Here is a 25,359-nt window from a genome sequence, read left to right on the forward strand (position 1 = left end):
TCCATTTAATAGAAGTCAAAACTTAACTGTAGTATATTAAAATCTTTATCTTGCAAAAGAGGCAGAGTACATCACAAATCATTTAAAACCCTACCTCTGTTTTACATTATTAACAAGGGCCATTATTCTATAGTACAGGAAATCAGAGGTAGTAGGTTAGCAATTTTATAATTTTTAGGTTGTATATAGAAGATTAAAGATTTTCTTTACATATCTATGGCAGGAGCATTTGTTGCATACAGAGCTGATTAAAATACAAAGTCACTGTTTTCAATGTGTTCCTAAGGATTTCCTTTTGTTTCAGAAGAGGGAATTCTCTCATTTTTAGCCTAGCTGTTTCTTGAAGTATATCAAAATAAATTCTGACATATTTGCATTTAATAACGTAGGAAGAGTCTGAATAGCATGCTCTGTATTCGAGTCATATACTGCCCCTATGCTATATTACTGAAGAGATATCAGTGGAAGCCACTAAGGCTGGGGTGTCCAATCTCTTTTCGTTGAGGGCCACATGGCAATTTTTTAAATGTTACAGGGGGCTGAACACAATATAGCCCCAAATCTGCCCTCCCCAAGGCTTCACTCCTCTCAGCCACAAACCCGTCCCCAGGCTTAATCCCACCACCCAACCACCCCACCCCCAGGCTTAACTAAAACATAAAATGCCAAACAAGTCACTTTGCAATAACAAGAGTGGATCTAATTTTCTCCACATACACATTTTTCAAGCATCATTGTTCAATTCGTGTTTCATACTGTAAAAAAATACACAAGCCCCCAGGCTTAAACCTCCCCAGAGCCGCAAAACACCATGGCCCCCCAACCCCCCACCCAACCTAGGATTCACTTATGTTGCACAGGAACTCTGTGTGTTCCTTCATGGTCTCCTCTTCACCACAGCTGCATATCTCCCCCAGACCTCCGGATCCCGACATGTACAGCAGAGCAAGGATAGCTCTCAGTACCCTGCTGCACTGAAACAATAGGATTTTATTTAAGTGGTTTAATGGCCATTAAACCAATTAAATTGGGTACTATGCTTTCAGTACAGCAGGCAGGCGGAGTCAGGTGGCTCTGGTGTAAGCCACAAATGGCTCCTTAAAGAGCCACATGTGGCTTGGAGCCACTCAGCTGCCTGTTAAAAATGGTGCTGCTGCTAGCTCCCTCGGCCTGATAAAAAGGCTCCGCAAGCTGGATTCAGGCCCACGGGCTACATATTGGACACCCTACCCTATGCTATACTACTGAACAGACATCAATGGAAGCCACTAGTGGGTGCTGAATGACAGAAATGCCTTTAAGAGAAAACAATCAGAAAAGAGCAAATCTGACCCCATGTGTTTCTCAGGGACCATCCGTTAACGATTGCCTCTCTGTCACCTGGAGAGAAGAAATGAGAAAACGAAACGTGCACATGGATCTCTTATGTTGTACTTCCAGCACCAACACTTACTGGTGGATCCGCGCTCGGCTAAAGGGTGCTGTGTAACAATCTGTCTCTTCTAAGTCAGGGAGGGCCTCCTTGTCAAGCTTCATTGGATTTCTGGGCAACCAACTTTTCAGCTCTCTCATATTCCTCTGCAAACTGGAACAATGACAAGTTAGGCTTTTGCTCCCAGCTGCACATCACTTTTGTTGCTCTATATGCTGGAGGAGAATGAACTAGAAGCATGAAATGAAAGCAAAAGGGGACTTATTTTTCTCGAAACTACAAAACCCAAATAAAAAGTCAATGCTTATATCATGTGTGACATGATTTTTCAGACTTTACTCAAGCAACATTCCCATCTCACTGCCATTGATGGGTGTTTTTTCAAGCAAGGATGACAGGATTTGGCTGAGTTAAGGCAACACACTGAGGAGGATGGCAATGACATACTGCTTTAGAGACTGGCTCTCTGATGAGTTGCAATTCTTTCCCAAAGTAGCTCCTTTGGAAGAGCAATTACAATGTCAATGTCCCCTCACCCTCTTACTCGAAAATGTTTTATCAAATTCTCTAGGTACCTCACATGCAAAATTCCCTCAAACTGAGAATTATAAATACAGCTCTTAATTGCACGTGATTGCAAATCAACCTAATTGCTGGCACATTCAATTACATCACCATATGATTTGTAAAGCTCTGTCAAATTCTATCCCTTCAGAGTATAACCACAAGTCAAAGAAACAAGAATATTTCAGAGGACGAGGGGCACAATTGTTAAACAATCACCATTTAGACAAAAAATAGATGATAACTGTCTGCAATTTTTAAAAGGTTCAGATTTTATATAGGCAAGAGTGTCTGACTCGCTTTAGAGATATACTTACTTAAGAAAGTCAAAACTCAGGAGAAATTAGACATAGAAATTCCCCAGCAATGACCACTTCTTCTTTTCATATTTGCCTGACCCACTATTCTCTGCACAGTGAGTCTCACCTCTCTCTGAGGTCAATGGGAATTGTGTATGTTCAAGGAATACTGGATTGGGTCTCATGTTATGATGGCATAACATGGTTTATCTTTGGAGGCATGGTTGAATTTCAAGGCACTCTAACTACAGTCGTATTTTTCAATGGGTTTGAGGTCTGGTTTCTGTATTTTGTATGCAAAAAATAAACCCAAGGTGCAAATATGGGTACTTGCTCTTACAACTGTCTTTAGATTGCTAATTGAGTACAGTAGTGAGAGATACAGCTATTTGAAATGAGCCCACTTTTCAGTTATGAGAGCAACAACGTAGGCAAGCACTTTGCACCTACAATTTTCACTTAGAAAGGGAGATTACTCTTCAGCAAAGAAGCAGAATATAAAAAACACCAAGAATTTCTAAATTTCCATGGACTTTGTTAACCTATTGTATTTGAGGGATGTGATTTCATCCATAACAGTTTTCAGTATCTAGCTTTTAGTATTAAAATGTATGAAAAGGACAATAGTTATTTAGATCAAAATTAGCTTTACAACGCATCTATCAACTTTAGATCCACAAAGGATGATTTAAATTAAATGTGATGGATATTGGATCAGGACTGACCCTGCTGCCACTGCCTGGGTAATCAGCCCTGCAGCAAATGGCCCCAGCCTCTTAGCCAGCCATTGCCTGTTGGTTAACCCAATGTGCCAGTTAGCCAGGTGCTACAGTTTTACTGTAGTTTATTCTGTACTAGATATTGCACATAAATAAATTAAACAAATGGAGAACAATTAGTAAGTTACACATGCTTATATCAGAACCAGGAACAGTTTTATGATAGACAAATAGTTCAATACTCCAAAATTCAGACATTTTGAACATAAAAAAACTGAATATTACTACACTCATATGCAATGGAACAACATCAAGGCTTAGGGGCACAAAGTACTAGAATTAAGTCCCAAACTCTCTCCTAAGTTATGTTGTCAAACCCAGCTACGGCAACTCGCATACAAGCAAGGCCATTGTCAGTTCTACAGAACACAGATGAAGGAAGATTGGTATGTATTCTCTGCAATACTGAAGTAGTAAAAACTACAATTAGAAGTAAAAACTAGATTTAAAAACTAGAGTTGAGCAAATAGATGATTTTTGTTGAGGAGACAAACAAAAAATAGAAAAAGATTAATTTAAAACTTTTTTCCTCTTCGGTTTCATTTTCGTGTGTTTTAACTCCACCCTTTTAGTATAGCTACTTACATTTCAAAATGAAATACTGTTTGGAAATGAAAATATAAATCATTTCATTTTTAAAATACTGAAAAATACATTTCCTATTATTTTCTTCAGATAGAACAATTCACGAAGTGGGATTTGAATTCACAATTAGTTTACATAGACTATAAACAGCAATTTTTCAGAATAAAGAACTATTCATCCACAAAACTTTATCAGATAGAAACATCCTTTAGAGATGACAACTATATTATAATAAATAGCGTACAAGATTTTTGCACCTACAATTAAAATATTTTATTAAGCATTCATTTATATGCATTGAATTAAATTTATTTTGCTGATTTTCCCCAATATTAGGCTAGAAAGAAAAAACAATCTGAGAAATCAGAGACAGAAGACAAAGAAAGATCTCCTACACCATCTAGTCTGAAGCCAGGAAGAATTCAGACAATATTTGATATGTGCATTCTTTATCTGATAAATTACAATGTTTTTACCTACAGACTTTTCAAATAAGTTATTTACCCTTCTAAAGACAGATATATTTGATACACAGACCACAGAGCTCTGATTTCAAATATTCCATTGACTTCAATGGGAGTCCCATGCATGGAGAACTTTCAGGACTGGACCTTATCACACCTCTTAATTGATTACATTCTTTACTTACAATACGTACCTATTCCTAACGAAAGATGGCTATCTTTGGATTAGATCCTCAGCTGGTGCAAACAGGCATAGTTCTGCTAAACTTACAGGAGTTGAGACAGTTTACACCGGCTGACAATTCAGTGTTACAACCACAATCCACCTCCTACTGAAGACAGTGGAAAGTCTCCAATTATCTGCTGTGAAAACTGGATAAGGCCACATGGCCACATAGTACAGAGATGTACACAAAATACTGGGGTTTACCATGCAAATACATTTTTGAAAGCTAGAATTAAGGATGGTTTCTGCAAGGAGGGTGGTAGTAGAAATCTTATTTCAACACAAAATATTAATTAAAACACCCACTTATTTCCATTGTTCTGCGCCAAGAGTGGAACCTGTTATTTTTGCCATTTTGCTGCAACACAATCAACATTTCATCCTGGAACAAGACTGAAATAAAATTGCTCATTTTACACAGCTTTAATATGGCACTTTTGCTGACTATAGCCCTCTTCCCATCCCCTGCAGCTAGAGGGAAAACTGGTGCCTCTCTGCTATCCTGATCATCTAGTCTGACCTCCTACACATACAGGCCACAGAACCTAGGTCCCTATAACTTGCCCATAACCACTGGCTAACTTATTAAAGTCCTAAACACTTGGCTTTAAGACTTCAAGTTACAGAAAATGCAGCACTTATTTTAGTTCAAACCAGCAAGTGACTGGCTTGCTCCTAGCTGGGAAGTAAGCCAAAAATAAAAGCAAACTCAAAGACAAAAAACAAAACACCCAAACCAACAACAAAAGCCAGGATCTCTGTCAATCTGACTTATGGGAAAATCTTTCCTGAGCCCACAGGGTTGATTTCAATTGCTTATTCTAGATATTTGTGTTATTAAATAGGATCATGAATCCACCTAATATCCACATTTTTATTACACCCAGAAATCTGCCAGAAGACTTTAATATGGAACTTAGTATGTATTAAGGCATAGTACCATTGCATTTGCCTTAATAGTGAACAATGTAAGGGCTTTGTTTTGAACTGTACACTAATATGAAGCAAGCACATGCATGACAGGGGAGAGGAGAAAAGCAGTTGTAAATTTATGTTATATATTATTCCTGTTTGATTTTACTATTTTGATTTATAAACCAAAAATTTTTATCAGTGAGATTGATATTAGTCAGATTATTTATTTATTTATTTATTTATTTATTTAACAGGTGGTTTTGCACATCCAGCAATAAATTAACTGAACATTGCACAGGAAATAGTGAAGTGTGGTAGGATTTACACCCATTTACTGGATATATGTCACCTCACGATGGGATGCAGAGAGTGTCTTGATACCATAAAGGACTTGGATCAGCCAATCTTGAAACCCACAAGAGGAGAGAATTCCTGGTATAATGCTAAATGGAGCACAGGATCTGGTCCAAGAGGTGAAGATAACTGAACCACTTGATAATAGCAGTAATAATATAATGAAATATAAAATTGCTGTGGAGGAGAAAACACTACAGCAGTCCAAAATTGCAGCATTTAAATTTCAGAATGGGGGACTACAGAAACATGAAGAAGTTAATTGAACAGAAATTCAAAGGTGCATTATCAAAAGTGAAATCTCTGCAAGCTGCACGAAAACTCTAAAGACACCATAATTGAGGCTCAACTTAAAACATGGTAAGAGAGCCAGAAAAGTGCCAATGTGGATAAATAACAAAGAGAAAGAAGCAGTGAGACACAAAAAGTGGAAGTAAAATCCTAGTGAGGAAAATAGAAAGGAGCATGAACTCTAGAAAAGTGTAAAAATGTAATTAGGAAGGACAAAAAAGAATGTGAAGGATAGTTAGCTAAAAACTCGAAGTAATACAAGTTGGCCCTTCCTAGTCCAGCACCCTCAGGACCTGACCAGGAGGGAATTTGTCAGACCAGAGGAGGTCAAGTCCCACCCAGCTCCACTTTCAGCCTGGGACTTTCAGCTTACTGCCAATAGCACTGCTTGAGCTGCCCACCTTGGCTGAGCTATCAGCACTATGCTGTAATGTCCTGGCCGGGCTCCTAGTTGCTGCCATCCCTGTTCAGGCTGTCAGCCCTGCTACCACCACCCCCGGCTGGGCACCTGGCTGCAAGCCATGGCCACACTGTTACCAGCCCCAGCCAGGCTGGTGTCTGCCTGCTGCCTCCCGCTTGCCTAAGATAACCTTCAGGATAGCCCAGCACAGTAATATGAATAGCCTGTTCCAACCTTTGTGAATTGGCTGGTACCAGAAATATGCGTTTCACCTAAGGCGAAAACACCGAGGTTATAATGTTCAAGTTTTCTACCAATGATTGCTGTCCTACGCTCCTGGCAATCACTGCTACCAAGAAGCATCTACACGTTCCAGGATGCAAAGCATACTTTCTGTTTAACCACTGATTTCCCCTTGTGGTTAGGGATTGTTTTCTCTCCCCCTCTTCTTCTGAAGAAAGCAGTGTTGTCTCTAAGTAGGGCTGCTTTGTCACTGAGAATATAGGAGCTGGTGGTGTTCTAATTCAGCAGATAGATGAACATCATGCCTGGTACACCTATCTGCAGGGTTGTGGCTAAATGCTTCCAGTAGTATCCTGCATCTGCTATCACGGGCCCATAACCACAGGACTTTCATCAAGAGATAAATCCTTAGCATCAAGAGATATACCTTCGCATATGAATGGATTTAAGTGTGGCTGGCTTGTGAATTCCAAGCCCACTCTCTCTTCTCATACCGACCATTGTGCACAGGCATGAGAACTGCAGCATGTGCACTGTAGGGACAGAGTGAACAGTAATAAGTCACCAGGACAAAAGTTCCGAAGGAACTCAAATGTGAAATTGAGTAACTGTACTTTGAAACCTGTCAGCTTCTGTATCAAATGACTGGAGGATAGCTAAAGTGATGCTAATTTTTAAAAGGGCTCCAGAGGTGATCCTGGCAATTACAGCCTGGTACACCTAACTTTAATATCAGGCAGTCTGGTTGAAACTACAGTAAAGAACAAAATTGTCACAACATAGACTAATATAGTGCATTGGGGGAAGAGGGAATGTTGCTTTTGTAAAGGGAAATCATTATCACCAAACCATTAGAGGTCTTTGAAGGGGTCAACAAGCCTGTGGACAAGGGAGATCCAGTGGATATAGTCTACTTAGATTTTCAGAAAGCCTTTGACAAGAAGCCTCAATGAAGTTTCATAAGAAAAATAAAGAGTCATGGGATAAGAGGGAAGATCATCACATGGTTTAGTAACTGGTTAAAAGACTAGAAACAAAGGGTAGGAATATATGGTCAGTTTTCAGAATGAAGAGTAGTAAATAACCATGTCCCCCAACTGCCTGTGCTGGGACCAGTCTTATTCAACATGCTCATAAATGATGTAAGGAAAGACATAAACTGTGTGGTGGCAAAAATGCACCAAAAATACAAAACTATTCAAGATAGTTAAGTCTCAAGCAAAGAGTTTCAAAAGGATGTCATAAAACTCAATGATTGGGCAAGAATGGTAAACGAACTTCAATGTAGATAACATCAATTTAATGCACATTGGGAAACATAATCTGAACTATACATACAAAATATTGTTATCTAAATTAGCAGTTACCACTCAAGAAAAAGATCTTGGAGTCATTGTGGATAATTCCCTGAAAACATCCACTCATTTTATAGCACCAATCAAAAAAGTCAACAGATTGTTTAGGATCATTAAGATAATAAGAACATCTATTGTCTCTATATAAATCTATGGTATACCCACATCTCAAACACTTCATGCCTAGATGTGGTCACTCCTTAAAAAAAGATATATTGGAACTGGAAAAAGTTCAAAAAAGGGCAACAAAATGATTAGCAGAATGGAATGGCTACCATATGAGGAGAGATAAATAAGATTATGATTTTCAGCTTGGAAAACAAGTGACAGAGGAGATATGATGGAGATCTATAAAATAATGAATGTTATGGAGAATGTAAATAAGGAAGTATCATTTACTCCTTCTCATATTACAAGAACTAGGAACCACTATTTGAAATGAATAGGCAGCAGGTTTAAAAATGAACAAAAGGAAGTATTTTTTTTTCACACAAAGCACAAACAGCCTGTGGAACTCCCTCCTAGATCATATTGTGAAGACCAACACTATTATAGGGCTCAAAAAAGAACTAGATTGAACTAGATAGAAGAGAGGTCTATCAATGGCTTTTAGCCAGGGTTAGATAACCTTTAGTCTGACCCAATATTGGCTGTTCCTATTAGAAGACAATGTGCTAGTGGAAAGTATGTTTTTGCAAAACAGCAATGCAATTTTCATAATGGAAGGCCTTAATAAAATGCTGTCTTTAATATGAAATCTCTGCTGATAGACTGAATGAGACCATTGTTTTGACATGAGAAGTATTTCACTTGCAATGTGAGAACTCGCAGAGCCCGAATATACAGTATCATGTAACAGCTAACTATTTTAGGGCATTGTTTACGTTAACACGTTTTTGATTTCCATGAATCCAATTTTGTTGCTTTAGTTTCTTTGGCTAAATTTACAACTGCTAATGTTTAGCCGGTGACTATATGGCAAGATTAGAAGTTATGCATCACCCACCAACCTGCCCATGGTTTTGCTCCTCCAGTCAGTGTAATAACATTTTTTCCTGAAAGAATAGCAGAAGTAATCTGAGAACAATCAATTTACAGACAGCTGAAAAGGATTCCCACATTATAGAAGAACATATACCATGCAAATTTACACACTAAAGAGTGAGAAAACATTCTAAAATTGAAATACAGTAATTCATTATTCTGATCTGTACCTGTTGGAATTTGAAATGGTTCCTATGACTCTGTGAAAATGAATCAAAATTTTATATATCTGATCTATAAAGGCTTGGCCATGTCCAAATACTGACTCATTCACTGATGTTTCATGCAAGTTTTGTCTGAAAAAACTTTTAATGAGATACAGCCCTCTCTTGTGTTTTTAATTCTATAGGACTCATTTTCAAAATCAGCAATTGCTTTAATTCTGTATTAAAGGCTATATACAGTCTCTTAAATCTGTACATGTGTGTCTCATTGACATTCATTACCATTTTGCATGCAAATCAAGATCAGTATATGACCCCAAGATTCATTAAGCAATAACAGGAACAAATTGTTTTAATATTTCAGATCTTTTCTCTCCTCCTTTTGCTGGACACTGTAACATCTAAGGAAACAAAGTCATGTAATTTCCTATGAAATCTTCCCAGACAACAGTTATTCTGGAAACACAATACACATAGACTACATCTACACCACAGAGACCTTTTGAACGAAGGTCTTGCAGAAGACCTCTTCCAAAATAACTTCTTTGAAAGTGTGTCCACACACAAAAAAGAAGGTCGAAAGAGTGATCTACTGTGTCAAAAGAAAGCATCCACACAGCCCCACACTTTTTCAGAAGAACAGGCCAGGGACTGAAAACTCAGGCCCCATAAGGACGGCTCTTAGGGGAAAAAAGGGCCTGAGGAGCATCTACATACTTTTTCTTTCAAAAGAAGCTTTCAAAAGGGGGCGCTCTTCCTGAAAGGGGAAAGGAAGAGCAATTTCAAAAGAACATTTTTTGTGTGTAGACGCTCCACAGGATCTTTCGAAAGAGCCCCCTTTAGAAAGAACTTATTAGTGTAGATACAACCATGCAGATGTGCAGAAAACATTTTTTTCACTTCCCACTGCTGTTCTACATGCTCCTCCTCCTATATCAAGTAACTTTTTAATTCTGCAAGTGGCTTAAGCCCTGATCCTGAAATCTCATTTAGGTGAGTGTGCCCTTATGTCAGCACAGAAACCCACTGAAGAAATAGGGCACTATCTGCATGTATCAGTTTGCTGGCTCAGTCCTTACTTCGTACACACTAGTCTCCAGAGGGTATAAGCTGCTTAGAACCTTTACGTCACTGTACACTGAGATAAGAATAAAGCAATATTTTTGAATATCAGTACTCAAAATGAATAGTCAAAACTTTTTTAGCCAATCTTCAAGAAGTATTTTCCTATCTTGCACAGGATTATCATTAAAGATTAGATATAATATTTCAGTTCTGGATGTTAAACATATGAGATCTTCATCAGCCAGTAACTTACAGTAGAATAAATGAAGATGTAGGATTATGATATTTGACCTTTCAAAAAAGAGGACATCCCAAGAGGGAGTGTATTACAGTAGGGTCTCAACATCTGCCCGTGCCACATTTGCGAATTTAATTATTTGGGAAGTGACAGCGGCTGCCACGGCTTCCCGGGGGACAGGAGTGTTGGCGACTGCTGCTGCTTCCCCCAGGGCCAGACTGCCCACACACACTGCTTCCTGGGGCTCTGAGCCGCAACCCCCCATTTGCAAAAATCATCATTTGCAAGGGTTCTGAACACAGAACCCTTATGAATGTTGGGACCCTACTGTAATATCTACCTCTCGGCCTTTTGGCTAAGATCATGTGTGTATAGAGATACAGATATAGATTTAGATATTTATATATCTACAAAACACATTAACACAGGGTGAGTTGGTAGGTACTGATACAGACACGCTGCTTCTCAGGGGTCTCCTCTTTTTCATATGGTAACCCTATAAGATGTGTTATGAAGAAACCATATAAAGTTAACAAATCCCATTTGGCCAATATTGGAAGTACATTTATAGCACAAGAGGGGAAATGCTCTGTCTAAAAGCTGGGGTAATTGACATAATGCTTACGCATAAAGTGTTTCTTAGGGCTATCTGAAACCTGTGTGTCTGCTAATACTTCTTAGAAATTCGGCAGCCTGATTTTGGATGTTCCCACACAGAAATATAAAGGGAGCACAGAAACCCCAGGAGTTAACAAGGTGTTTCTTGATATTATACTCATGAATCACGGCATCTTTCATTACCGTTAATTGCCCTTAACTGTTCCATTCAGGAGTTCAGCTGAACTACATGTAGAGGCCATTACTCATTATACAGATCAAAATTTCTGTTTTACAAAAGATACTTTTTATGCATGCATAAAAACATTTTGCTGTCTCTTATATACCTCTTTTAAACTTGCAACATTTTTCGTTTTCATAGAACATTCAGGCATGTCCCATTAAAAACATATATACAAATAATTTGTGGTCACTGATATAATTCTGTGAAAAATTCTGTCAAAGGGAACAATCATTGCAAAGCATTTTAGAACTTTATTGATAACTATTCTCATATGACATTTCTTTATTTTTCATTCCATACTGCACTAAGCCTCAAAGAACAATTGTTAGAAACGGAGCTGGGAGAATAACTGATGATTTGGTTCACTCCTGGTTATGTTGGCGAGGGTGAAGGGGAGAGCATAAAAATTTGGTTCAGACAGAACTGAAAATGAAGCTTTCCAGGATTTTCACCAAATTGAAAAGTTGGGAAATTTTAATTTTCAGTTACATGAAAGATTTAGTTCACCCCAGCTGTGACTATTTTATATGAAGAGAGGGAATAGGAAAGACCTATCCAGAATATTTCATTCATATAAGCATTTATAAAATGTTTTTAATTCCTACTGAAATCAACATAACTTTGCTGTTACAATCAACCTGAATTTGCATTTTTCTATGAAAAAATGTTTCAGCCAAAAAATTTTGCCCCACTATAGTTGTAATACATATTATGCATTGACATATCTTTTACCCATCAAGCTGATTGGCAGTTTCACACTGAGTTCCTTAAGATCCAGCTCAGATTCTTTGGGTAGCCCCCTCAGGATGGAAACAAATGAAATTCTTTTTCAGCTACATTTATGCTATGCCTAGGGCCAAATCCTTCTCCCCTTTCATGGATAATTCTGTTGATTTCAATGGCACTACTGATATGAGGTGAGTAATTGAGAGAGTGGAGAGATAGATCAGGTGTTCAGATCAAATAGTCTCTTTGGGGTTATGCCTACTGGTAGTATCATTAAAAAGCAAGTTTGTGACCCACCCTTATATCGGTAATCAGGTGAGTAAGAAGGTGTAACACATGAGGCTTGATAAGCACCTTGGTTTGATAAGCACAGTAGTTGCTTCTGTGGGGCAACTACTCCCTCTCTCAAGAAGATGGAAGGGAGTAGGTTGGAGAACGCACAGAGCCTTAGTCCATTGTGATCCATGAAGGAGGAGAGATAATCTGCTGCTAATACAGAGCAAGAATAGGATACTTGCCCTCCCTACCACTGCATACTTTGTGAGAAAACTGTATTTCTCAGGTGTATAAGACAACATCCTCTCTCCAATGGATGAGAAGTGTTACCTCAGCAACAGACACAGAATATGTTATCATGCTTGGAAATGATTCTTTGAGTAAAATGTCAGTACAAATATTCACTTTATAGTCTTTTTAATATATTTATATTGTATCTATGCAAGTGGTGTCACTCTGCTTTTTAGAACCTCATTTTCAAGTATCTGAAGTTAATGAAACGTGGTGTTATAAATGTAGCAAAGGACTAGCCAAGGAGGCAAAAGCTACAAAATGAAAGGTGTGAGTGGGAGGATGGGCAGGAGGAACATGCACACTGTGAACTAAGAGCTTTATAAAAAAAGAGTTGATTTTAGAAAAATGAGTAATTAGATTGCAATACAATTGTTAGCATACACAAACATTTGAAGGAAATGGGCCTCATTTCATAACTTTCTCTCTAAAGGAAGGAAGTCAGCCTGATCAACTGCCTAAATAATTATTGTACTTGAAGTCTATTAACAACAAGATGGAAGAAAAAACAATATTAGGAAATAGAAAAATTGATTCTAGTGAAATATAGACTTAATGGCCCCAATCCAGCAAATGCATTCAAGTCTTTGGGACCACTCACATTCATAAATGCAGGATTAGGCCCAAAGTGCATGATCCCACTAACTTTAAAAAAAAAGATATTTTGGGAAAACCAACGTAAATTTAGCTAGCATCCAAGTTGCAGGATTAGTCACGCAGTGGTTTATTTTTATATTGTATTGCGTGCTGTATATACTTCCCATTCTAGCTATCAGAGTTCTGTGAACACTTCAAAGGCAGAGTAGAACGCCAAGTATGAGTAGTCCTATAAAACACTCATCAGTTCCCATGCTTTTATTAATTTGTTTTTCATTGACATAAATAAGCAGTTATGAGAAGGCTGGGTTGTTTACAGGAATGTTAATGGGAGCTTTAATCATTCTCTTCTGCCTTGGCTAGATGTCTCATTTGCTGACAAGGTCAGAGCTAGCAGACAACTATTCGGTTTTGCACTCAAATTAAACAAAAAACAATGCTTCCCAAAAAGTGTTTTTATGTTTGATCTTTTTTTAACTATTTCAGTGTTCTGCCTTAATCAGCAATAGAACTTGCACTTTCGTCCTCAAAGTGCTCCAAAGATATTAGCCAATTCACTCTCAACATTCCTATCAGCTAGGAGAACACACATCCTCCTTGCTACAGAGAAAGCTTGCTCACACTGAAGACAATTAACTTCAGTGAGGTCAGAATGTGACCTGAAAAAAGCATGATTTTTTTTTTAAATGAATGGACTTAATGTACCTATATAGACACCTCAGTTTGCACAAGGAAACTGGGTATTTTCCTTCCACAACTTAGCAATGACAATTAAAACAGGCTCATGTAGCTTTGGCAATGCAGCAGCAGGAATCAAAGAGAACCAGGATTAAAACGCCAGATTCTTACTCCTGTAATCAGACTACTAGGCTGCACCACTCTGCCATGACCAGCTTTAAGAGTCTGGCAGTTGACTAGCTCTACTAGTTCATCTAATTATATTTTCATCAGGGGTTTGTGTGTATCTTGATGTCTGGCACAAGGCTGAAATAAGTTGTTGGAGAAACTGACAGCACCTCTAACAAATAAAAGAATATCTACTGAGAAGTGAAGCCCTTATCTTTGTGGATGTATCATGACTAGGCATTACACATTTATGGGAATAAATCTACATTCTCTATGAAGAAGCCAAATATGGAATTCATCTCTAAGATTTACAACTGCTAACTGGGAAATTCAGTTATATTCCCCATCTGTCAGAAAGCAACAAATAACTGCTGACCTGTCTACATGAACTTCAGTCTTCAGTTAAGTATCGGAGGGGTAGCCCTGTTAGTCTGGATCTGTAACAGCAACGAAGGGTCCTGTGGCACCTTATAGACTAACAGAAAAGTTTTGAGCATGAGCTTTCGTGAGCACAGACTCACTTCATCAGATGCTGGTCTTAGAATCCCTGGGCAGATGTTCCTCTCATATGATAAAAGTTGCTCAAATGGAGGAAAACTGAGCATCCCCCACGGGGTTTCTCTCTGATGGTCAGCGATGGGTTTGCTCTCTGAAGATAGATTGATGAACCCAGCTTCCCAAACCCTATTGATCTCAGGTGTTAGCTGGAGACCAGAGCTATTTCTGTAGAGGCCTCATGCTTCTGCGCTAGTTCCAAAATTGTCACACTAGAAAGAAAATTCATTTGGATTCTGAAATTTTGGCAAAAATGAATATTTAAAATGTTGATAATGAATCATTGAAGTGAGAGAGAAGCACAAATGGCTATATCAAAAATCTTCCTTGGTCAAATGGTAAATGATCACTACTCAAGTTGTTCTCTGTGGAAGGGGATTTGGGAGGTGATTCAGTCAACACATATAAATTTCATAATGACATAGGGATGGGTGCTTACGTCTCTTTTCAGTTGAAGATAGGCAGGCTGCCTATGAGTTTCTGGGTGCAATCTAAGCTTAAGACCTATTTACCCAAGAGATTCTCTTTCTCTGCCCAGGACATACTGTCATAGTAGAAATCAGCAGAGGGACTTGAGTGAGAGCTCAACTGGTATAAGTGAGAAGGTGCTGCGCTAATGGAATTCTCAGTTTGTGCCTCACAACTTGGGAATTTGATTGTCACCTTGGTCTGATGTATTCAATGACTCTCAGCACAGACTTAAAGGCTTTTCTTTCCCCCAGCCCCAGGCATTTAATAATGCTGGGAAATCGTAAACATGGGGGAATTTCTGCAGGAAAGTGGAAACTGAATGTTATATCTACTGGCTTTGTGAAAGGTTATTTTAAATTGTACTTTCTACAACAATACATTTGTGTTGTCATTTTTAAGTTAAAATGTGCTTAAAGTTTATGGGCATGTTGCCTTCTAGCATTTATATAACTCTAAGTAAATAAGGAGACAGAAATTCATCAATATGGAAGCAAAGTGAACAGACTCCCACAACACAAGGGCTGTGGCTTTCCTCACAATGTCAGGGTTTTACATCTGAAACAGTGAGCACTAGTTGTTTGTCACTTCCCTTGCCTTTGGCTGTAATTCCTGTCACCGTCTGGCTGTAATCCATCATTCTGAAGAAGATTCCATGCTCCTAAACTTAAAACCACAAACCACAGACCTTTGAGACTGTGAAAAGACTTCCAGAAATCCTTCTTGAAAAATGTGTGTGATTTGCTTTCAGCATGAGGATCTTCTAGAAACTGATGAATCTGGCCTTACAAAATCTTTTCTTTTGAAGACATCAGAAAAGAGGAATTTAGTTTTAAAGACATAAGAGGCTTGAATAGTAGGATGGAATTTCATGTTACCTTAAGCCCAATTAATATAGTTAAATAGAAAAGCATAAAAGTCAAAATATTAAAAATAAAATAGCTGCCACCATACCTGAAAGGCATCCTGATGTTCATTCTTTCTGCATATTTGCACAATGTATCCCATGGACAGTGAATTTTGACAAACATTATATCGTTGCTCGTAATAGCTGGCTACAATGGGTAATAACATAAACATACATTAACAATTTACAGTAAACTCTTTCATCTCTGGCAGCCCTGGAACCAGGAGGTTGCCAGATATTCAAATATTCTGAACAGAGAGGTATACCTAGCAATGCATAACACTAAAGAAAAAACAAGATTACATATTAAGAAACAAACAAATATATGCAGAGTACTTTATTTAGCAGTAACAGTAGTATTGTACAGTGTAAACTTATACTGTACTTGCTGTATTTATTTGTATTTACTTTCACTATACTGTACTTACAGAAAATGTAACTGAAATTTATTTATGATTAAAATACTGGTTATTTGAGCATTCTGGATGTTAGAATGCCAGATATGAGTTTACTGTAGTACCATGTGGCAGTCTGCTTTCTGAAAATATGCATGTGTGCCAACTTCTGCTTGCAGGAGTATGTGTTTTGCTTTTACTGAAGACTATGGCATCATTTAGAGTTGTAAGTAAAGAGAAGGATATGGTAAGAGACTGAGGCAACTAGGCTTATTTAGTCAGCGGAAGAGTGGGGGCAGCCTTCAACTGGTGCTGAAGCTGGCATCCAGGGGACTCTCACTCCTTCACTGCAAGGCCTATGTAATCCAGCCCAAAAAAAAAAAAAAAAAAAAAAAAAGGATTCGGATAATTCAGACTGGAAAGCTCAGGTATACCAATGAATCTGACAAAAAGATGTCCTAGCCAATATTTCATTACAGACAGCTGGAACAATTGGCATAAAGGGGTTACAAAAGTGCCCCACGCTTTGTTAGTTGGGGGCGAATTTGTATGTAGTTTCAGCATTTTGCGGAAACGGGCTGAATTACATCCACTACACTGACAGACTGCTTCCAATTTATAAATAGAGGCAGATGTCCTTTATCAGTGGATGTGATCCCGCAGTTCTATCTGACTGAAAACTGCCATGTTGAACCAAAGATATTTCTGCCTGAGGCTAGACAGCTGGGTCCACTACAATACTTCCTACATATGTCTAAAAGGAAATGCTACTTTTATTCAATAAGTCTTGAATGAGGATTAATCCTTTAGATGCTTAACTTTTAAGACAGACAAAGCTGATGAAGAAATATCTTTTATTCTTGTGGTAGGAGCTACTTTTTGAACTTATATAGAAGTTTTCTTCATGTCTATTTAACATTGAAAACTTGCTACTTTCACCAACAGAAGATGCTCCAATAAAAGATGTTATTTTTGTCCCTCTAATATCCTGGCACACCTCATGTGGCTACAACAACACTGCAAGCAAGATTTAAAACACAGATAATAGGGAGGAAATGTTGACCACATAGGGCACAATGATGTTTTTAAGTATATTGGTTTGTGCAGTGGTGCTCTGGGGCAAGATGGGAAAGGGTACAGCTTTGTACCCTGGATGGGGCAGGTTCAAGAGCACAAGGGGCTGTGCCAAGGGCATTGTGCCCTCAGTGCCACCCAGATCACAGTGCTGGATCCCCTGTATTCCCTCCAGCTATGTGCAATGGTGCATCGGTGCTGCCGTGGCACTTCAAAGGGGCCCGGAGCTCTGGCCACCACAGCTACCAAAATAGCATCAGTGATGGGTGCAGCTCTGGGCCCCTTTGAAATGCCAGGCCCTGGGACAACTGCCATCTTTGTCTCCCCGCTACTCGTGACAGTGGGTCTGGTTTTCTGTGGAAGCTTAAAAAGTGTCATATTAAAATATCTGGAAAAAATTAAGTGATTTGAAGAACAAATGCCTTAGAGTTTAAAAGATTCACTGTTTTAAGTCATTTAACAGATTTATCATGTTGGTTTACACATTTTTCTTTTAAAATTCTTGTCAAGTTTAAACATTTAATATTTTGCTCAGAGAATTATCTGATTTTCAAACTGAGCTCTGAATTTAGAAAGTTTTGGTTTGTAAAATGTCAGGGTTTTGGGAGATATTGGTTCTGTTTTCAAAATATCAGAAATTTTCATATTGTATTGTTTTGCTAGATTAGATCAAATAGAAACAAAACATTAACAGGTTAATTTCAAAAATTGCTAATTTCATTGTGAGAAATTTCACTAGGAGATTGTGTTGTTATGTGCAAAAATGACTTGAAACAGTCAAACAAATGTATTTAAGTAAGGCCCTATACTGGTCTCCATTTAACTGATGTAAGTCAGAAGAAATTGCACTGAATGAAATGAAAGTTCACAAAAGAGAGGAGAATGATGTGCAGATCTTGGTTCAGAATTGCCTCTGTATATAAATATTCCTGCTCTGTAATCTGTAAGTCAGGAAACAGAGTATATTTTCCTTAAAATACTTCTGATTTTAAATGCCTTAGCTTAGATGTTTTGAGCTATTATAGCTGTCAGATTAGTAGTACTTGGGGGCATGTAGAGAATTATAGCAATAGATAAACGTTATTTTACCTCACTGCTATCTGGGACCCAACATCAACACCAGTTAAGCATACTGTTAAAATGGTTGTAAGCAAATCAGTTGGGACTTACCAACTTCATCATTTTGGCAAGATTTCCTAAAGTAGAGTGAAAGTAGGGGACTGGGTGGGAAAAGGTTTTCTCTTCCCATATGAAAAAAATTAAGAATTCAAATATTTATCCTTTCAAAGGAAAAACCAGAAGAGCCAGTACCTTGGCACTGAGGTGGATGTTGAGATCCACATTTAACTCCCTGGGCTGAATCAGTGAAAGAAGGTTGAAAGGGGACTCTTTTGCACCTATTAATGCTCTTTGGACTGACTAGTGAGTGGAGCTATGTTTTTACTTCACAGTGTGCTCATCTGTGCCAAATGAGGGAGTGACAAAGACAACTGAAGCAGACAAGGCCCAGCAGACCACTGTACTACTCCATTTATCAGTTCAAATAGATTTAAATAGAATAAGTCCAAAATAAACAAAGTCAATGCAGTCCCTTTCTCTTTTAGGTGATAATATAAACCAGTGAAAGCTTGGTCAGCACTCACAATAATTTTGAAAGTCTGCTGTTAATTAGGAATATTCTTAAAATGTAATAGTTTATCACAATAATTTCATTTAAGAAAGAATACATACAAGAACACTTACCTCTCTTTCTAACATTAAGCCTTCTGCCCGCAGGTTCTTTTCAAAAGTGTTTCTTTTTTCTATTTGCAGACTTGACTTTTTGTAGACCAAGATGTAATCAATGCGTTTTTTACCATCTTTGAAAAAAAGGCCTGATGATGCTGTAGCATTCATCTCACTCTGAAAAACAAAATTGGTTACAAATAAGATTACACATTAAAAAATGTAAAAAACTAAACAAATACTGCACAGTGCAAGGCACATGTTCATAGTGTTGCATGTGACCCGCTAATTAGAGAAGCAGGCATGGACAAAGCTGACAACTCTTTTCCAGAATCTCATGTTGAATTACAAACACATTTTAGTTATTACATTTGCCAAGAAAATCTTCAAGCATGAACTGAATACCAAACTCCTATACAGCTTTTGGAGTTTGCTGAATGCCTGAAACAGCTCTGCATTATGAAGTGCCACCCCATTCATTTCAACAGATGCTACATCAGATGCTACTTTAAATATCAACACTTAGGTAGTTCACTGCTTATCAATCACATCATTGAAGAAAGGAGATGTGCCAGCTACAGAGTTCTTCACATGCATTTCCCAAAATGTGGGAAGCAAAGGTATTGAAGCAATGTGACAAAAATAGGCATAAATCATTTAACACAACATAGCAAGTGGAAGAAAAGATTGGGTTCATTCTTTTAAATAGGGACTCAATTTTCAAATGTTTAAGAGTGATGTCATGCAAAAACAAAACCCCCTGACAAACTCATAGTATCAAAGACATGGCAGAAAGCTCAACTTTTGTCTTACTCTCAGACCTGGAAAGTGACTCTTATTCACTCTTGTTAACAAAAAAGATAAAAGAGTCAAGTAAAAATGTCTACAAAGTTTAATGACAATTGCAGGAAACGTTGTTTTAGAGCTTTATAATACAAAGAGTCGGTTTGAATAACCCGTGGAACTCCTTGCTGGAGGATGTTGTGAAGGTCAAGACTATAGTAGAGTTTAAAAAAGACCAAGATAAATTCATGGAGGATAGGTCCATCAATGGCTATGAGCCAGGAGGAGCATGGAGGGTGTTCCTAGCCTCAGTTTGCCAGAGGCTGGAAATGGGCGACAGGGAATTGATCACTTGATGATTGCCTGTTCTGTTCATTCCCTATGGGGCACCTGGCATTGGCCACTGTTGGAAGACAAGATACTGGGCTTGATGGACCTATGGTCTGTCCCAGTATGGCGGTTCTTATGTTCTTATGGTATGCCTCTGGAAACCAGATTTAGAATGGGATCATTGTTACTCTGACAAGTCTGGAGTAACATTCTAACAAAAGCACAACCAGGGCTGTAATCTGACATTGATTTTTGGAACAGACAATAGTGAGTAATATTGTATATGGGGAACACTTAGAGCAGTGGGTAAACATTTTATCTTCATCAAAAAAAAAAGGATAAAACCCATATGCTATAAAGAGACACCATTGGGTTACTAGTCGCTATGGGAGGGTTTGGTTTAATTGCTTATCTGCAATTTTTGTCTTTCTTAAACTTCTCCTCTTGTGCTTATAGGTTAATCCCACAGCCGGGAATTTGTTTTTTTAACTTTTATACTTTATTTCCCCCACGAACAATAGCTTTTTTCCATTCTGACTCTAGGGCACTGTCTACACCTAGTAAAAACTTCGAAATGGCCACACTAATGGCCAAATCGAGGAATGCTAATGAGGCACTGAAATGCACATTTAGTGCCTCACGAGCATGCTGGCGGTCGTGACACTTTGAAACTGCTGCGGTTCACTCCCATGCAGCTCGGCTACACTGGGGTCCTTTTCAAAAGGACCCCACCAATATCAAAATCCCCTTATTCTCATGAGCTCATTTGGCCATTCGATTTAGCCATTAGCATGGCCGTTTTGTTCTGAGTTTTTACTAAGTGTAGACGTAGCCTAGATGTTCAGAAAGCTGGAAATCTAACAGAGAAGACACTTACAAAACCCTCTGGAAAACAGAGGCATGGATTTTGAACAAACACATGTACAGGGCCCCACCCCACAAAGAGTTTCATTTCTGCCACTCCATTGCAAAACTAAGACATGCTATATCGGCGTTACACATGGCCAAAACCTCACTTTTGTTTTAATATGCATTTGCCATATAGGAAATTTTCTTGATGAGATCACAGGGTTCACGTACAGTAATTTAGGTTTCTCATTGTGGGGATTCCAGTACTTGGAGCTGTTTGTATATTTCTGCCAAATTTCTCTTATGATAACCAGAAATAGTCATTTCATTAGGCATTGCAGCACTGCAAGTATTCCTTCAAAATATCTGGTGAAAAACTTCTTATACCTTATACCACTAAGCTAAGTGCTTCTGGAGCCCTGCCTAGCCATTTATAGAATCAGACCTGCTGACAGGAATTCTGGGCCCCAGGACAGCATAATAAATAGGTTCCCTGTCACCATCCCTCAGACAGAGCCACAACCCCTCAATAAGACGACTCACTGGTCAGTTGAAAACCCATCCCCCACCTGCCTAGAGTGCCCCTTCCACCCTCCTTCCACCCCTCACATCCTTGCACAGCTCTACCCCTGGCAGTCCTGTGTCCAGCTGGGATCCTTTCCCTTCCCTGCCCTGCAGTTCTGCAGATCCAAGCTCCAGGGCTCCCAGCAGTCCTACCATGCTGCTACAGCAGCACTATTTAAAAGTCCCCAGGCAGGGCTACAGCAGTGGCAGTGGCTGCAGTAGCTCTTGGCCCCTTACGCCATTGCCCCCTTTGCCCTCCCCTGTCAGTGGGCCTGTACAGAATCCAACAGGTTATAAAATACCAACCACTACCTTACAAAAGTACAAAAGCAGCCCACAAAGAAAGAGTTAAGGTAAAATTCTGAATCTTGCTGCTATGTGCATTTTGTTTGTTACAATATTTTCCATACGTCTTTCTACTTTGTACAACCTTTCCAAATTCTCTGCAGATTGCCTTGGCTACATAGCCATGGAAAACTCTGGTCCATGGTGGTATAAAATACATCTCTTTGGCCTGTTGAAAGCTGTCTTTAACAGCAGGCACTGTTGTCTAATACAGTAAAACGAGTGCTAGGAGACCTGAAATGCTAGATGTTCAGTACTGTGGGTCGTTTTAAACTACCATATTCCATATAACAGTTGCTTTAATGAAAAACTGCCCGCTGTGGTGTTACTGACACATCATTCATTATTTAACTGCTGATACTTATCAGTACTGATATAATCTCAATGGCTTCATGTTTTTCTGAACTCATAATAGTCGGTAAGCAAAAAGGGTTATGCAACCACAGAACTGATTGTCTGAGAAAGGACACCTAAGGCAAGTTATATATCAGATCCAACTGTGGAATTTAGAGATGAACCAGAACTGAAAATCCCCATTATCAAACCTTCACGTTTGAAATGAAACAGAAACATAATCATAAACATATCTTGGTTTGCAAAAACTAAAGCTAGCTAATGAGGGGCTTTTGTAAGCCAAAAATCAAAACAATCTTTCTTAGACCCTGTGAAGCAACTTGAGAGTATCCTTTCATTTAGCAAGATTTAATAAATTAGGCATTGTGCTTCAACTCCAGGTTTCACGTTGGAGTTATCCCATGACCTGAGCAACTGGTGATCATGTCTCCTTTTCCTTACACGAGTCAAATTTTTCAAAATCAAACACAAACAGGCTCTGGGAGAAGTTCAGTATATTAAGAATTCCATATCATATGGAAATTTGAAGTGTAGCTGTGGTCAGAACAAGTAATTGTAAAAACATCATCCTTCTCAATACATACACGCTGCACGGGTAAGATTAACTTCTTAGAAAGTGCAGCAAAGTTGCCGCACCAAATACCCCCTTCTGAGCATCAGAGGTGTCACAGCCCCGTCTCAGTTCCAGCCCTTCGCTGCAGCCATCCTTTGGCCTACCCCTTATGTAGGAGTGCCCTAGCCCTCCAGCCAGACTACTTTAGATTTCTGCCCCTTCTGTGGACAGAAAACCTTTCCTAAAAACCAACAGAAAAGCATGAAAAACCAAACCATTCAGTCCACCTGGGCTCAGCTGGCTGATGCCTTGTCACAGGCATACTTCTGCTGCATTAGATGGTTCTCCTGTCTAAACACAGGCTACTGTGCTTCAATAAATTCCATAAGCCAATGTCAAGCACGCTCCTTTCCTCACTCTGGGTTTAAGTAAGCTACAACTCCTGAGGTCCCTATCTCAAGTCTAGTTTCCAGTTTATGCCTAGAGAAGACTGTCCACTTAAGGCTGCATCTAGACTTGCCTTGAAGGTTGACGGCTGTTCCACAATTTTTGGTACGCCAATTGCTTACCAAAAATCTACTTTGCAGCAGTCGACTTCTGTGTCTGTCTTCACCGCAGAAGGTCAACAGAAGTGCTCCTCCCATCGACCATCCTTACTACCATGTGGCTCAGGAGGTGTTCCAGGGTCAACAATGACCCTGGACCATGCCGTTTTGTGCTTGCACAAAACAGCACCTTGGAAGATCAACCCAGAGCGGCTGATCTTCTCCAGTACGTGTAGATGGATGTAGCCTCATTCCCAGCTGCTTCACAGAGATAGGGACCCCTTGCCCAGCACTCTTCTGGGTCTCCAACTGGGCTCACCCAGCTCTTTATGAAAAAAAAATATCTCTCCTCATTCCCAAAGCTAGGCTTCACCTCTAGTCTTCCTTCCAGTGCAAACAGACAGCTTAAATGGCTTCTCAAATCCTTATTAATCCTTTCATGGCACATGTGGGTTAACATCCTATCAGAAAGGGGCAATTTAAAAGACTTTTTCATTAGTGGACTCTGGAGAGCCTTTTTTAAAGTAAGTTTCTAGCCTTCACATTTGCAAAGGAAAGTTTACTGACTTAGAGGCTCAAAAACTAGAATGAAAATAAAAATATTCCCAAACTCAGTATTTTTTTAAAATCTGATTTTAAGGCAATCCCTTGATTTTTTTACCTGGCTCGCATGCTGGTGATCTGGAAAAAAGACATTTTTATCCATCTGAAGCCAGAACTTTGGATGACTGGAAGGGACAGGTCTCGACTTCACTATAATTATGTCTACTTTAATTAGTTTAATAGGTACTGAAAAAATGAACATACATGAATATTGATTATGATACATTATACATCGTTTTGTTTCCTCCACTATAAACCCCCTTCATTTTATGTGATCAGTACCTTATTTTCTGAGTATTACCCAAGATTTCAGTGGCATCAGTGGGACACCTCATGAAATAAGGTTCGATTTGGAATAAAGGGTGGCAGACTCAGGCCCATTGGGATTTTTGTAAAATAGCTTCAGAGTGACTGCTTGCAAAGTAAGGCTTGGGCTATACTAGGCAGGTAAGTCAATTGCAGATACACAATTCTTGCTACAGCAGTTGCTTAGTTAGAATCAACTTACCTCTATCAATTTAACTGGCCATCCACATAGAGGGAAGTTCACAGGAGAAACTCTCCCTTTAACCTCCTTTACTTCTCCTGATAGCCAGAAGTATAGGGGTCAACTACCAATCCTAGATATTTCAATTTCACATGTCTCTACTAGGTGCATGAAATTGAACTCTGGAAGAGGAACTCTTAACAGGTCAACCTTCCCTGCAGTACAGAAAAGCCCTAACGTACTACACTCAACACGAGAAAGTGTCAGAATGCGCCCAACAGGAGTTCTAAAATGATTCCAACAGAGTACACTGTACAGCCTAAGCTATACAAGTTCAATGCTATCTAGGGGCCACTTGGGGGGGGCAGCACGCTGTGGAGAGACTGATTTAAGTTTCACAACTTCATCTACATGATTATCGTACTGAAGTCAACATACTTCAATCTACTCACTATGGTGACTTTGATGCAGTATGTCAACATGAAACACTCTCCCTTCAACTTTCCTTGCACATTTGTGAAGTACTGGGGTTGATGGAACAATGATCAGTGGTTGATTCGATCACTATCCTGCCAATCACGCCCAAAGGTGAGAGGGGTCCTGGGGGAGCCATCAACCATGTGCCCCTGCTTTGCTCAGCTTCTGTCAGTCCCCCTGCTCCACCCCGACTGCCTCTTTTTCTGACAATGCTGCACTGCTTCCAGTGAGTGTAGGGGTTGTCTCACCCCCTCCCCCAAATGGTGCAGCCCTAGTGTGAATCTAGAGCAAGCTTGCACTGCTCTCAGACTGTAGCACTGGCAGTAAGCAGGGGTAGGGACAGAAGCTGG

General features: G+C 39.1%; 1 protein-coding gene across 1 annotated transcript in view; it reads right to left on the reverse strand.

The window, feature by feature from the left end:
- The window catches only part of ANO3 (anoctamin 3), a 97,047-nt gene extending 77,751 nt beyond the window's left edge, over window positions 1–19,296 (reverse strand). Inside the window, exons 1-4 of the mRNA XM_074999005.1 lie at window positions 19,138–19,296; window positions 15,973–16,073; window positions 8,918–8,962; window positions 1,454–1,585 (exon numbers count right to left, since the gene is read on the reverse strand). Coding sequence (XP_074855106.1) covers window positions 1,454–1,585; window positions 8,918–8,962; window positions 15,973–16,073; window positions 19,138–19,290 — 431 coding nt within the window. The 5' untranslated portion in view covers window positions 19,291–19,296. The remainder of the gene's footprint in view (window positions 1–1,453; window positions 1,586–8,917; window positions 8,963–15,972; window positions 16,074–19,137) is intronic.
- Window positions 19,297–25,359: the final 6,063 nt, after the last annotated feature.

The sequence above is a fragment of the Carettochelys insculpta genome, chromosome 6, assembly GCF_033958435.1.
Source record: "Carettochelys insculpta isolate YL-2023 chromosome 6, ASM3395843v1, whole genome shotgun sequence".
In the NCBI taxonomy this organism is placed as follows: Eukaryota; Metazoa; Chordata; order Testudines; family Carettochelyidae; genus Carettochelys; species Carettochelys insculpta.